At 35.7% G+C, this 14,101-nt stretch overlaps 2 protein-coding genes across 3 annotated transcripts; both read right to left on the bottom strand.

Annotated features, from left to right (window-relative positions):
* Positions 1-3,838: 3,838 nt before the first annotated feature.
* LOC122277431 (PRA1 family protein B4-like) lies at positions 3,839-4,853 on the bottom strand. Its single transcript, XM_043087403.1, has one exon. The coding sequence runs from the start codon at positions 4,686-4,688 to the stop codon at positions 4,059-4,061; it is 630 nt and encodes a 209-aa protein (XP_042943337.1). The 5' UTR covers positions 4,689-4,853; the 3' UTR covers positions 3,839-4,058.
* A 2,280-nt stretch (positions 4,854-7,133) lies between these two features.
* LOC122277432 (macrophage migration inhibitory factor homolog) lies at positions 7,134-10,565 on the bottom strand. 2 transcript variants are annotated; one of them, XM_043087406.1, is made up of 4 exons: positions 10,364-10,565; positions 7,718-7,918; positions 7,569-7,627; positions 7,134-7,439 (listed from the first exon to the last, which is right to left on the bottom strand). In XM_043087406.1, exons 1-3 carry the CDS (start codon positions 10,472-10,474, stop codon positions 7,574-7,576), a joined length of 366 nt encoding a protein of 121 aa, XP_042943340.1. In that variant the 5' UTR covers positions 10,475-10,565; the 3' UTR covers positions 7,134-7,439; positions 7,569-7,573. The 2 variants fall into 2 exon arrangements, with proteins under 2 accessions (XP_042943340.1, XP_042943341.1); XM_043087407.1 differs by lacking the exon at positions 7,569-7,627 and having other exon boundaries at positions 10,364-10,563.
* Between the last annotated feature and the right edge of the window lie 3,536 nt (positions 10,566-14,101).

Genomic DNA, 14,101 nt, shown 5'->3' on the forward strand with positions numbered 1-14,101 from the left:
CCAAAAATAAAAAGGAGAAGTATTTTTTAAACAACTTAACAAGAAATGATCTGAACTCTTCGTATGTTGATGATATGGCGTTGAGAAGAAAGCAATGAGCATGGATTATGTGGACGCGCATGAGAACAACTCACCCTTTTAAAAGTAGTACCAATTCAATACCCTTCCATCGCAATTGTTATTACGGAAAATAATCGACATACCATTCTTTTATAATTACTATATAACTTTAAATGAATTGTTACTCTTTTGCAAAGTAATTATTAAAAAAGTTGTAAGCGAATTATTACTCTAATTTCTAGTACTAGAGATAATAGATTATGAATAAACAACAGGCCTGCTGGGCAAATCCTCATATAGGGCAAGGTGGGCAATCTACTTGTTTCATGTGGGTGAGCAGGTGGACTACTAAATTATTTTGCGGGGCAGTGCTCTGCCCGAATTTTCACCGCCCATTCATATTCATCCAATAACAAAAATTACCTACATAAAATTCAGAAGTTGCCCAACACAAATTCTCTATCCTCTCCTTCACGCTTGGTTCATCTCCTCCTCTTGTTCTCCTCACAGACCTCAACACAGACCCACAACCAATAACAACCATGATTGGTTGTGGATCTCTGAGCAAACCAATGGCTAATCACAACCGAGTCACGGTTGTGATTCTCTCTCAAACTCACGAGGCACAACACAACCATGTTTTTATATACATTTCTTTGACTTAATATGTTTTTTTTTTTTTAAATTGAATCTATGTATTATTCTCTTGAAATGATGTATTCGGGGCTTGACCTAATAGATTTGGATGTTGAATTTGTTGATTTGAAAGGTTAGATTTGTTGATTTGGTGGCTAAAAATATATATGGTCTTTGTTTGGCAAATTTTGAACGGACTGTCCAACCATGCGACGACTGAACGGGAGTACCCACATATGCGAGACAGTGCAGGGTGCAGGGCTAGCAAGTGTCCTCCTGTCCAAGCGCGAGCGTGTGCCGCGAGAGGGGGGAGCCTGCCTACACAATCCTGATAGACAATATGGTCTTTGTTTAGCAAATTTCGAACGGACTGTCCAACCACGCGACAAGTGAACGGGGGTACCCACATATGCAGGATAGTGTCCCCCTGTCCAAGTGCAGCGCGCGCGCGGGGGGGGGGGGGGGGGGGGGGGGTGAAGAGGGAGTGGACTGGGCAACTGCTTGGCCACACAGCCCTGATAGACAATATGGCACAATTTCGTTTTCTTCTACTACCCATTACATTTTCAAATGGAAAACTCTATTTGGTTAACAAAAGTTAACAAATAGCACGCGTCAATTTAAAAAAGAAAAAGGGATTTCGCTGAAAAGTACAGAAGATGCAATTCAAGTACAACAAGCACCTTTGTCCAATTCTCATGATTAAGATTGATGAAAAAACTAATACGACACGATCTTGACCAGATCTTAGCACACAGTGCACATAACCTTTTAATAATTCAAGAGTTCAATATATACCTTTGAAAATAATTACACTGGCTTCTAAGCAAATGCATGCAAATGAAATTAACAACTAGCAGTGTAGCAGCAAAATCATTCTACATAATATATATTCCAACTGAAGAATATTAGCTTCCACAATGGCACGACAATGATATCATGTTTAAACCTGTCCAATTTGACAGCAAAGATTTTCTAGGAGGAAAAATTCCACCGACATTATATGGTTGAATTGTACCATCAAAACTGGATTTCGAATCCATCAAACCCCAGGACCGTGGAGCCTTAATGGCAACACTCGGATCAACTCAGCTCCAGCATATCCACATATTCAATAGCATATACTAAACGTTATACCATGACCTCTATAATGCTAAAAAGATTGATATGTTCAAGTGTAACACATCTAACAATCTCTGATGCTCCGAAATGAAGTGGCACCATCAACATAATAATTGCTTGTAGCAATCACTACCACCACCATTACGTCGATGTCAAAGCAACAATCACTACTTACATTAACATTCTTCATAACAACTCATATAGAGTTGAGCAACGTCAATATTTAATGCAGCAAAACAACTCGCCATTTCTTACCTGTGATGAGATTTCCAAGATTTGGACAATCGAATGTACAAGAATCAGCACTATGCTGTCAGTAATGAAATATTTATACTAGTAAATTATCATATGAATAGCAAGTTTTGACTGTATTAATGGGGGGAAAAAAACAGTAGGTTAGCTAAAGTAGTTGCAAATAGTCGATCATCATTGAACACCCATTCCTACAAATACACATTATAGTGTAGTTTATTGACACAAATAATTTTGAAGCTAAAGTGTGTAATGCAGGAGGGTTCCACCCTTGCTTGCAATACGACTTGCCATTTCTTACCTATGATGGAATTTCCAAGATTTGGACAATCAATTGTAAATGAATCAGCCTATGCTGTTAATAATTTTTTTTATGACAGTGAATCCCAGAAACCATGAAACACAACATGTCTTTTACCCGGTTAAACTCTGGACATATGAATAGCATGTTTTGACTAGATTAATGAGGGAATATTAAACATTAGGTTAGCTAAAGTACTTGCAATAATCAATCATCATTAAGCATCCATTCCTATGGAAGTTATGGTTCAATTTATTGACATAGAGATAATTTTGAAACTAAAGCTTGTAATAATGCAGGAGGGTTGGATTCCACTCTCACTTGCAAACCACCCCCTCCCCCCGAGAGAGAGAGAGAGAGAGAGAGAGAGGGAGAGGGAAAAAAAAGTTACTTAAGCCACAAAGGGATTACACACAAATAAACCCACAAACTGATGTGGCTTGATGTAGTATGTCAGATTGTAAAGTTACTTTTATTATAAAGCAGATCTAACTAATTCCATGAAACCACGTCAGTTTATGGGTTGATTTTGTGTGATATCTTTGTGTCTATAGTCGTTCTAAAAATAAAAAACCCTTCTGGCATGCACAATGGTCACTGAACTGCACATTTACCGGAACAATAACAAAGGATTTCTCATTAGTAACCTATCCGATAACAAAGTTAAATGAGCATGCTAAACTCAGGAAACAAAAGACTCTATGCAATACCCTCATCGTTAAGACAGACAAAACCCAGCATAAGGAGAGATCCTAACAATTGAGTTTCTTTTCTCATGGTCTTGATGGATCCAATTCACAAACCACCAACAAAGATTTTATTTGTTCTGCAAGTTTAGGCATAACCGAAAAGTTGGCTAAAAATCTGTGTTCATATAGACATAAACAGCGCAGAAATGATAGTCTTGCACAGGCATAGCACCAAATTATTCACAGATCTGATTTTTTTTTAGTTCTTAATAAACGGCAGCAAAATGTCAGCTTGCAGATTGAAAGAAAGAAAATATTATCTATGAACAAACTGACATGTAACTTGAATTTAGAAACATACCCGAAAATCTGAAACATTAAATTCAACTCACATTGAATCATTTAAAAGAAATATAAAGAAGTTACAGATTCACAGATCTGATTTTTTTTTTTTTTTTAGTTCTTAATAAACGGCAGCAAAATGTCAGCTTGCAGATTGAAAGTCGGAATGAAGAAAGAACATATTATCTATGAACAAACTGACATGTACTTGAATTTAGAAACATACCCGAAAATTTGAAACATTAAATTCGACTCACAGTGAATCATTTAAAAGATATATAAAGAAGTTACAGATTCACAGATCTGATTCTTTTTTAGTTCTTAATACACGGCAGCAAAATGTCAGCTTGCAGACTGAAAGTCGGAATGAAGAAAGAACATATTATCTATGAACAAACTGACATGTAACTTGAATTTAGAAACATACCAGAAAATCTGAAACATTAAATTCGACTCGCATTGAATCATTTAAAAGAAATATAAAGAAGTTACAGATCCACCACCAAAAGTTTCACATTCTATCAAAAAATTGAATAAACGTTCAGAGATCCAGTGTGTATGGAATTTCATCAAAATCAAATAAAAGAATTGAAACTTCGTATTTATAATTCTTTGTACCAAACGATTGAACTCTATATAGATCCGGATCTATCGAATCACACCCGTGCGGCGGCAACGGCGGCGTTGGAGGCGGCACCACTGAGGAAGGAGAGGAACCCGGAGGCAGAATTCTCCTGCTGGTCAAGGAAGAGGTCCTCGGGAACCCTAAAGGCGCCGTGGACGCAGACAAGGCCGACGCCGACTAGGAGAGCGGAGATGAGGAGTGATCCGACGGTAGTGAGGAAGACGACGAAGATACTTGTGACGGTCAAGAGGCCGAGGGTTTCTTTTTCGGAGAATGTGCGGCCGAAAAGAACGAGGGGCTGGTCGGAGGGGCGGAAGAGGTAGAGGAAGAGCCAGGAGGAGAGGAGGCCAAGGAGGACGAGGAGAGAGAAGGGATGGGAGAGGAGAGAGAAGGCGAGGGTGAGGGCAATGACAGAGAGGTAGTTGACACGGAAGTAGGAGTAGTTCTTGCGGATGCGGAGGGCGGCATCGGAGAAGGATTCGGGCTTAGAGAAGGCGGAACGGTCGGCGAGCTCGATCCAGGGGCGGCGCTGGGAGAGACCGTGGCGGAGAGACTCGGAAATGTGGTTGATGAAAGCGCGGAAGGCAGGGGTGGCAATGGGGGGTTGGGATTCGGAGTTGGAGATTGGGAGGAGTAAGGGCGGAGATGTTGCAGATGACATGGTCGCCGGTAATTGCAGAGGGATATGAGATGGCGGGATTTGGAACAAATAATCGGATTCAGATTTAAGCCGGTGGTAACCTGAGACGACTTTTTTCAGATCGAAGTTTCAAATCCTCATTTTAAGGGTTACGGAGTGGCCGACAAACTGGAAGGGTAAAACAGGGAAGAGGACGGACAGTTTAAGGGCAGGTTTTATAATTCAAAAATCTCATCTCAAATTTAAAATTATCATCGCTACAATTTTTTTAAATTTTTATACAAAATATAATAAATAATTTAATTTTTTTCAAATTTTAAAATAATAATAATATTAAAAATTAATATTTTAAACTTTCATCTCAACTTAAAATTTTCATCTCTACCCTCATTTCACTTCCAGAGAAATAATTTGTAAAATTAATAAATATCATTTGAACTTTTGTTTATGAAGGGGGATTCTACTTTAAAATTTTTATTTATTTATAAAAATATTTATATGAAATTTATCTATTTAAAACTTTTAATCAAATTAATAATAATTAAAAAATATATTTTTAATAAAATCAGATTAATCTGCATATCAATACTGATTTCTTTATAATCAAAATTTAAATTAATATTATTTTTAATAAAATTTATTTTTTAACCAAACATATTATATTAATACACAATTATACTTACAATTAAATTTTTCAAACTCTTTTATTATTACCACCACCCACTTGTCGTACGATAATGAGCAATTGCCTGCCTATTAACTTACGGGTCAAGCGGACTAGACAAAAGGTAGGGGTGGGCAGCGGGGCCCCGCCCCCGCACGACGGGGCGGGGTACACCGCCCCGCATGGGCCGGGGCGGGGGCCCCCGCCCCTCATCTAGTCCCCCTAGCGGGGGCGGGGGGCGGGGAGGGCCCAACCCCGCCCCGCATTTCCCCCGCCCCGCCCTCACCTATATATATATTATATATATATAAACATAAATATTTATATATACAAAAACATAAATATATGTTTATATATATAAATATATATTTATATTTTACAAATTGTGTATATATAAATATATATATATTATAATTTGTTAGACTTGTTCACAAATTATGCATTAGCAAATTTAAAAACTATATAGTTTAAAAACTACTATACTACAACTTACACAAAATATGCATTAGTAAATTTAAAAATTACATCAATTTTAAATTATAGTCATATTTACAAAATTTAAATTTACAATTTAGATCTAAAAATATATTTTTTATCACTTTTAGATCTAGAAATAATTTTTTAAAATAATAAAATATAGTTAATATTTTAAGTGAAAATAAGGCGGGGCGGATTGGGTATCCGCCCCGCACCCCGCCTAGCGGGGCGGGGTACCCCGCCCAGGGGATGCGGGGGCGGGTGGCGGGGAGGAAAATCCCACCCCCGCATGGTGCGGGGCGGGGTGCGGGGAGGGGGCTACCCCGCACCGTATGGTGCGGGTAGCACCCCTAACAAAAGGTGGCAAGCCCTATACCGCCCTAGTTGGCATGGTACAATTTGATAATTGATTTATAAGAAAAATATAAAAATAAATTTCTTATGAATAGAACCTTATTATATTAACCGTATGAAAAATGTGTACTTCTTTTCCATACTGATTTGTTAAATAGAAAAATTTAATTATAAGTACAATTCTATATTAATATATACATTAATTTAATGTAATTAGTTAAAAAATATATTTAATTGAAAATAATGTTAATTCAAATTTTGAATATGAAAAAATAAATATTAATATGTAGATTAGTACGCAACTTTACTTATAAGTAACAAAACTCTTTATAAATATATTTATTTTTACTTTGTTCCGATTGATTATTAATAGCAAATTAGGTCTATTCATTTCTTTTTAGCTAAATAAAAAGTGGAGGACGGGCAACCGGCTTCCCTAACCGTATGCAATGGAAAAAATGAATCCCACGCACCGATTTGCATGCATAAACCACCAGGACAAATTTTCCCTAGTTGCATCACCTTTGTTTTGAAGTAAATCAAATTTTACTTCCACTTCAACAAAAGTTAAGTGCTTTACAAGTAACAACACCTAGCCCAAGTCAAATGATGATGAAACGATGTAATTAGGGTCGTCAGACCTTCCGTCTGCATCAACGTGAAATTGATGCTGGAACCACCCAGAATGAATAACACGAATAGATGTTTTGAAACTTAATCAAATCTTTCCTTCAGGTAAAAGGGTAAGAGACTCTTTAAGATTTGGTGAGAAGCCCCTCTCATTCATGATGGATTACTACGTATCAGTGGATTGATTGAGACTTGTCCACAATCATACCATTTTGGTGGTTTTTTTTAACAAGAGATCTGTTAGTAAATCACTCGAGGTAAGCTAAATCCTTTGGTGAATCCGATTCCCGCACTTACTAAGAAGCCGGCCAATCGTTTAATATAGAAAGGGTGACAATCCATTAACAAAAACATCAGATTTTAAGTACCATAACATCACATAACATTCATTGGCCATTGCCAAAGAAGTTTTCTCCAGGTAGCATATAATAAGAAAGACAACTGTTTCACATTATCAAACCTAACAACAAACTGAAAAGAAATGATTATGTCTTCCCCAACAATTACAGAGATACCTATGATACCAAATACATTATTAATAACAAAGTTGTCCTGAATTCAGAGTCAGTCGCTTCAGAATTCAAGACACCGGTTTAGATCCCATCCAGAATTTAGAAGGTAGAGCCATTCCATCCAAAGTTGGAACCCTGCAAAAGAAATATAAATAGAGGAAAAGAAAATAGCCTTATTACCTGAAGGAGTGGTGAAGCATGGGCCGATATGGAAAAGCTAGAAAGAGTTTTAATCATGGTTTTAAACAGTAAAGATTTATTTACGTGATCTAACTCTGGTGTAAAGCATGCAAACACTGAGCATATGCTTGGGTTTGGCGTGCCTAAACAAAAATGAGAAATGCAATGAGAAGAAAGAAGTGCACAGCAAGGGACCCTTCTTCATGACAACTTGGGAAGTTGAGATAGCTTGCCTTAGTGTCATAGAATTTGAGGAAGTATCTAGACTTGGGCACTTTCAACTTGCTCTCAAGAATTGTGGCAATTGCAGCACTCAGTTTCTTGTTCACATCAGGGTTAAGGCCACCGATGGACACCAACTCACCATAGGCAGCTGGCTGCTCGGTCCCCCCAAATGACATGGGTACTGATCCCTTCAGCACAATCATCACATACTGCAGGGTCAAAGATACAAAATATTTAAAAGGTGAGAAAAGGTACCACAACAAAGTACGATCTAGGTTGACAATACCACCATTGTGTTTAGTTATTAGTTAAGAGAATTTGTGTAATCAACTAAAAATGACAAGGCTGAAATGGTAATCTACATATACTAAAGGATAATTAAAAAAAATCCAAAAGAGAGCACTTGGTCTGGCAAAAGAACAAGTTCATTGATAGCATGATCAAATCACACAAACAAGATTTGACTTAGTTCATGATATTAGGTTTTCACCATTCTAAAGAAAACCATCCTTATCCTAAATGAGTTTTGTCCACACCAACACAAGTGAACAACTTAGGACATGTTCAGTATGAAGTATAGCTGTCTACAAAATGATTATAGGTTACACAGTTGCATGAATTGGTGAAGTCCAAGATGGAGTATTCACGACCTTTTATCCTTGTGCAATATCCATTAATCAATTTAATGTTTAAGATGTGCATAGAGCAATTTTTTTTTTTTTAATAGGTAATATAAGTCTTAACATTGTAATGTTGTAGTTCATCTTCTGTCATAGGGGAAGATAATTGTTCGCATATGACATTGAGTAACGTGGAGGTCAGGGAAAATACTCTGAATTGGAGGGAGTAGACTTCAGTTTATGATGGAGGCGAGGCATGGATGTTCTTAGTAATTTAATGACTTTGTAAACAGTAAACATAATAATTAAATAGCAACATAATATTTAAACAGGTAAACAATAAACAAATAAGGATAATACTAGTCCTACCAAGGAAACCCATTGAGAGTGAGTACCGATTGTTTTTTGTTTTTGTTTTTCACTTAATGGTTAAGGAAGTGTTTTTTAATGAGTTTGTATTTTTTTTTTTTTTTTAAAAAAAAAAATTTAAGGGGATGAAAAAAATGTTAAAAAAAAAAAAAAAAACCAAAAAATAATTACACATTCAGTACCCACTCTGGGTGGGTTTTTTCGGTGAGTGTAGCACAACAAATAAATATACTTATATTGCACTTTTATTTAAAATAGCAAGATTACTTACAACCTTAAGCTTTACTTGAATTCATCACTTCAAAGATTAACTTAGGTTTCGACGAATAGGGATACATCAAGAACATAAGGGAGCGGTTTCTCTCTGATTAACTTTGGTTGTTGGGGGATGAGGCTCAGGCTAGGCCCAAGCCTGGGGTTTTCGCCGTCTGCCTGGCCCAAAATAATATATATATAAAAAAATTAAAAAAAAAAAACAAATTCGTAAGTATAAAACGACATCATTTTGGGGAAACCACATTGGTGTTTGACTGCATACCATATAAAGAAAGCTACAAAACCCTAACTCAATGTCATTCTCTCCTCTCCTCATCTCTCTCTCCCTTTACCGTTCTATAACTCTGTTCTACCTCCAGGCTCCCCGTCTCTCTTCTTTTGTTCACCTCTTCCTCCTCCCTCCACTTTTTCTCCTTGAAGCTTGTGATTGTGAGACACCCACGGTCACGTTGTGGTCGTGGGTCTGAGCCCACGAATGGCCATGGTTTTGCAAAGAGACCCACAGCCATTCGTGGCCCGTGGTTCTTTGCTCAGACTTACGGCCACGCCGTGGTCTTGCTAGAGTAGAATCCACAACATACTGTTGATTTTAGCAATAGATCTGTGGTTTGTAACTTTGTGTATTTGTTGTTGGATGATGGATCTGTGGATTTGGTGAAAAAACTGGGTTGGTTTTGGATTTTGTCGTTGTTTTTTGGTTGGTTTTGGATTTTGTTGTTGTTTTCTGGTTGTGTTTCGCTGTGGGTGAGCAATGGGCAGGGTAGGGCAGACGGGAGTGGAGGCCAAACCACCCCCTGGCATCCGGACGGGGCCAAATCTCCTCCCCCGGCCCATGCAGGGGCGGGAATAGAGTGGCCCCCATCTGCGGGGTGGCAGGATGAAGACTACAAGCCAACTGCTCATTTCTCACCACACTCAGTCACTCAGGACACAAACAAACAGACTGTTGGTCCTTTGATCTAGTTATAACCATATCAATGCTCCTTAACATTGATTTTATAAGAGAATAGAAGCCATTGACTGGCAGTTACAACCAAGAATACAGAGTAAACAATGTGCATCGCTTTCTCCATACTGTCATCTGAGCCATCCCTAAATCGGTATTCCAGAGACCAAGAAGACACACATCCAATACTCCAAATTCACATTATACAAGGAAATCGAAATAATACTGAAGATAGAAAAGAAAAATGAACATTAGGAAGTAAACCTAAACCCTAAAAAGAAGACGCTAAAAAAAATGCTCAAGAGCTAAAGAGCCTCTAAATTGAGTCAAATCGTAGAAAGAAATGTAAGATCTTAATCCGAAAAGAAAAGGAAAGAAAATCAAAGGCACAAAAGAGTCGAAAATCATAAAAAAAAAAGATTAACCAGAAAGAGAGAGCGTACGGATTCAGGTTTGCCGACGATATTAGCGACGATGGAGGTGGCTTCCGAAAGGATGGAGGAGGTATCAACGCCTTCGAGGCTTACGTTCGTCGAAATATTCAGGCACGGCATCGTGTCTCTCACTCTCTCGCTAATTCTCAACCTCTCGGGTTTTGCTCACCGCTCCTGTGAAATCCCTCGCTCCTGTAAAAGAATTTATCCCGTTTATCTTAAAAGATAAAGAAAGTTTCCTTCTCATTTAAATTTAATTTTAAATTTTTAAAAAGTATAATAATTAAATAAAATAAGATAACTTAAAAAAAAAAAAGAACTTAATAATATAAATAAATCAATATTCTAAAAATCTAATAAAAATAGTGATTAAAATTAAGATTAAATATTAAAAAATTACTTACAGAGATTAGTCCTTGATTTATTTTTAAAATTTTCATTTTCTCAACTCTCAATTTTGATCAATTCATTTCTTTAATCACTTTTGCATTAATCAGCCTTAGAAACATCACTCCATCATCAGCAATTCAGCAGGTAGAGCATTCACATCATAGTTTTTTTTTAATAATTTCTCTAAATTTTAATTAAAAATCATATTTTTTATAATTTTCTCTTAAATTTTACTCATCAGAGCATTCTCATCTAGTTCTCTAAATTTTTTACTAAATTTTAGCTAAAAAGGACCCTCCCTATAATTTTATACTAAATTTCACTCATATTCAAAAAATTCCCTACATCTCATTCCATATCCTTTCTATATTTTATTAAAATAAATTTTTCTATTCTTTTTTTATTACTTTTTTCTCTTACTTTTATTTTCATTCTTAATTACTAACTATTTTATCTTTTCCCTCTATTGAATATTTTCAGCTTTACCTAAAAATCATTATAAAATAAATTTTTTTTCTCGATACATAAATGTCAGTGAAATTAATACAAATAATAAATATTCGTATTTTTTGCAATGGTTTTGTCTTTTGTAGCTTATTACATACAAAATTGGAAACACTTGTGAATTATATTGAAATGAAAGGTAATCTAAGGTAATAATAATTACAATATCTAAAACAATCCTCATATACCGGGTCCAAAAATTTAGTATATGTCACCACGCTCACAATTTTTTAAAGTAAATTCCCAAAACTAATAACTACAACATCAAAATAAGAATAATGAAAATGATTTTCTCCAGTTTTGTTTACACCTCTCACAATCAATTTCTACTTGATGTCTACTGGTTTGGATATCTATTAAGGTTTGTATTTTATGAAGTTCTGTTTTTAATCGATTAATTTTCTTCTGCCTATATGATGGTATTTCTGAGTCATACCAACAGAAAAACCCAGAAGCCTACCCAGCCTACACAATTGACAAGTAATAAAATCTATAAGCACCAACATCCAAACTACAACTATAAAATCAAAATTTAATCCTAACAAAATTACTAAAATTATCTTATAGTTTTGGCAAACGACAAATTGCCGCCCCTCATTTTCCTCAGTATGAGTGGTTTGTCGACATACTTTAATACCACAATAAGATACTGGGTATTTATTGCGACAATTGTTTGCTAAGTGTGGCGTATTGATAGTGCTACTACTTAACCCAGGCATTGGATAGTATTATCTTTTATTTTGATTCAAGTTTGTAGACAAATAGTGAGCATTTTCATTCATGTTTGTCCACTTATTTTGTTTTGCAGCTCAAGAATAGAAATGGTAACATACAAAAAAAATTTCACACTAATCTCGAATGGCTGTAACGACCAATTGCCACTACTCTATGCCATGAGGTGTGTGCCAAATTTCTTGTGTCCCCACCCGATTTTGTTATCATCATAGCCGAGGTTGTTAGAAAAGGAAACACCAACGACAAGAGTGAGAAATTCCAAAAAAAAAAAAAAATACAAAATCAATGCATTGAAATGACCAAAGAAAACGTCTTTTATTAGGCTCATAATGGTTTTATTATCTATATCATGTGTGAGAAAGGAGCATAAGTAAAGAAAATAGCTGCAAAACCAAAAAACTACGGTTGCCTTTTGTGAAAATAATCACAAAATAGTTAATAGCCATCTAGGATAAATCGAATTACCCTGCCACTTTCGTTGGAGCCACATTAAAAACAGTTGTGAATTAACCCCCTCCCATGGAGTCATTTGAACCATCATCACAGCCTTATACAAGTCTAAATCAGTACCAAATAGCCCATTCATGAATGCATACAAAGCCATTGGGTAGAAATTAATATAATGGCAGCAAGTTTAGTCCAAACTTAGTAATTGAAACAAACAGCAACTAAGTTCACTGTAACAATAGATACCATAAACAAACTGATGCATATACTGCATGTGTTAATAAGTCGATACCAAGCAAACAAGTAAGTCCAGCTCACAAGTAATAGAGAAGTACGAGAACTGATGCATATACTTGATGTGTTAATACTTGATACATATGCTTATGGGTCATGTAAAGAACGTGTACAAGCTATAAAATGCTCATGGAGATCTACTCAAGAAGTCCCCCCTAGCACAACAATTACCAACAGACCACAAAAAAAAAAAAAAAATCAAAATTTCTCACATCAACAACCTGCTCACACTAACAGCCATTCATCACATTTAATAGGCATCAAAATGCCTAATGCTTATAACCAACAGCCCCTTCATCACAAACAAGCAATAGAAATGGCAATTAATTCTTGGTTGCGGGTTCAATAGGTTTTCCCATGTGCCATTCTTGTTACCATGGTATTCTTCCGCCATAAGTGGGGGTTTTATTAATAAATTTGAGAGGAGTTTACTATTCGACATGTGACTTCATGCTCTTCTTTAAAAAAAAAAAAAGAAATGGCAAAGAACAACTTTAACCAATAGCCCTTTCATACAATAGAATATGTACAAACTCTAACCAACAGCCCCTTCATAAAAAACAATAAATTGAAATAGCTACAAAAAACAGTGTTGCCCAGATGACTAACACAAGAGGGGAGGTGAATTGAGTTGTATTAAAAAAATAATAATTATAAATCAAATATACAATATAAAATATAAATAAAATACGAAATAGTAATAAATATAAAGAGTAAGAGTAAGAGAGAAGCAAACTCAATATATTAACGAGATTCGGCCCCACTGCCTACGTCCTCGCCTCAAGCTATCCCTTGAAGATTCTCAAGTTCACTATTCAACCTCTTTCAGGTGGAGATAGAAACCTATTACACATTTGAATAATACCGTTACAAATGATCCATGTAGAACACCATCTACATTTGCAATCATCTTACACGTGGTTATTCAACTATTTCATGTGTAGAACACTTTTTACACGCACAATGGTTATACACACCATTTTACTGATACAAGAGCTGATAGTGGGTAGATTATCAGAAAACATTCTTCAATGAGTCAAATAAGAACAATACAGCACAAACTATATTTCTCAAAATGAACAAGAATTAAGCCTCAATATTTAGAAAAGAAAGAATGAAAACTTTAAATGAATGTTGTATGCTCTAGATATTATAAATGTGAAACTCTCAAATGATCTATTTATAGGTATATGAGACTTCATATTCAAATTTAAAAAGATTCACATTCCAAAGATAACATCATTTACTTTTTTAAAAAATTTAAATATAAGGTTCTTCTTTTTCAATTGTCAAAGACAACATCATTCCTTTTTCAAAAACTTCAAACCTAATCTTTTACTTTTGGCATATGACAAAAGGAGCACACTTTACTTTTCA

This window comes from Carya illinoinensis, chromosome 9, assembly GCF_018687715.1.
Source record: "Carya illinoinensis cultivar Pawnee chromosome 9, C.illinoinensisPawnee_v1, whole genome shotgun sequence".
NCBI lineage: Eukaryota > Viridiplantae > Streptophyta > Magnoliopsida > Fagales > Juglandaceae > Carya > Carya illinoinensis.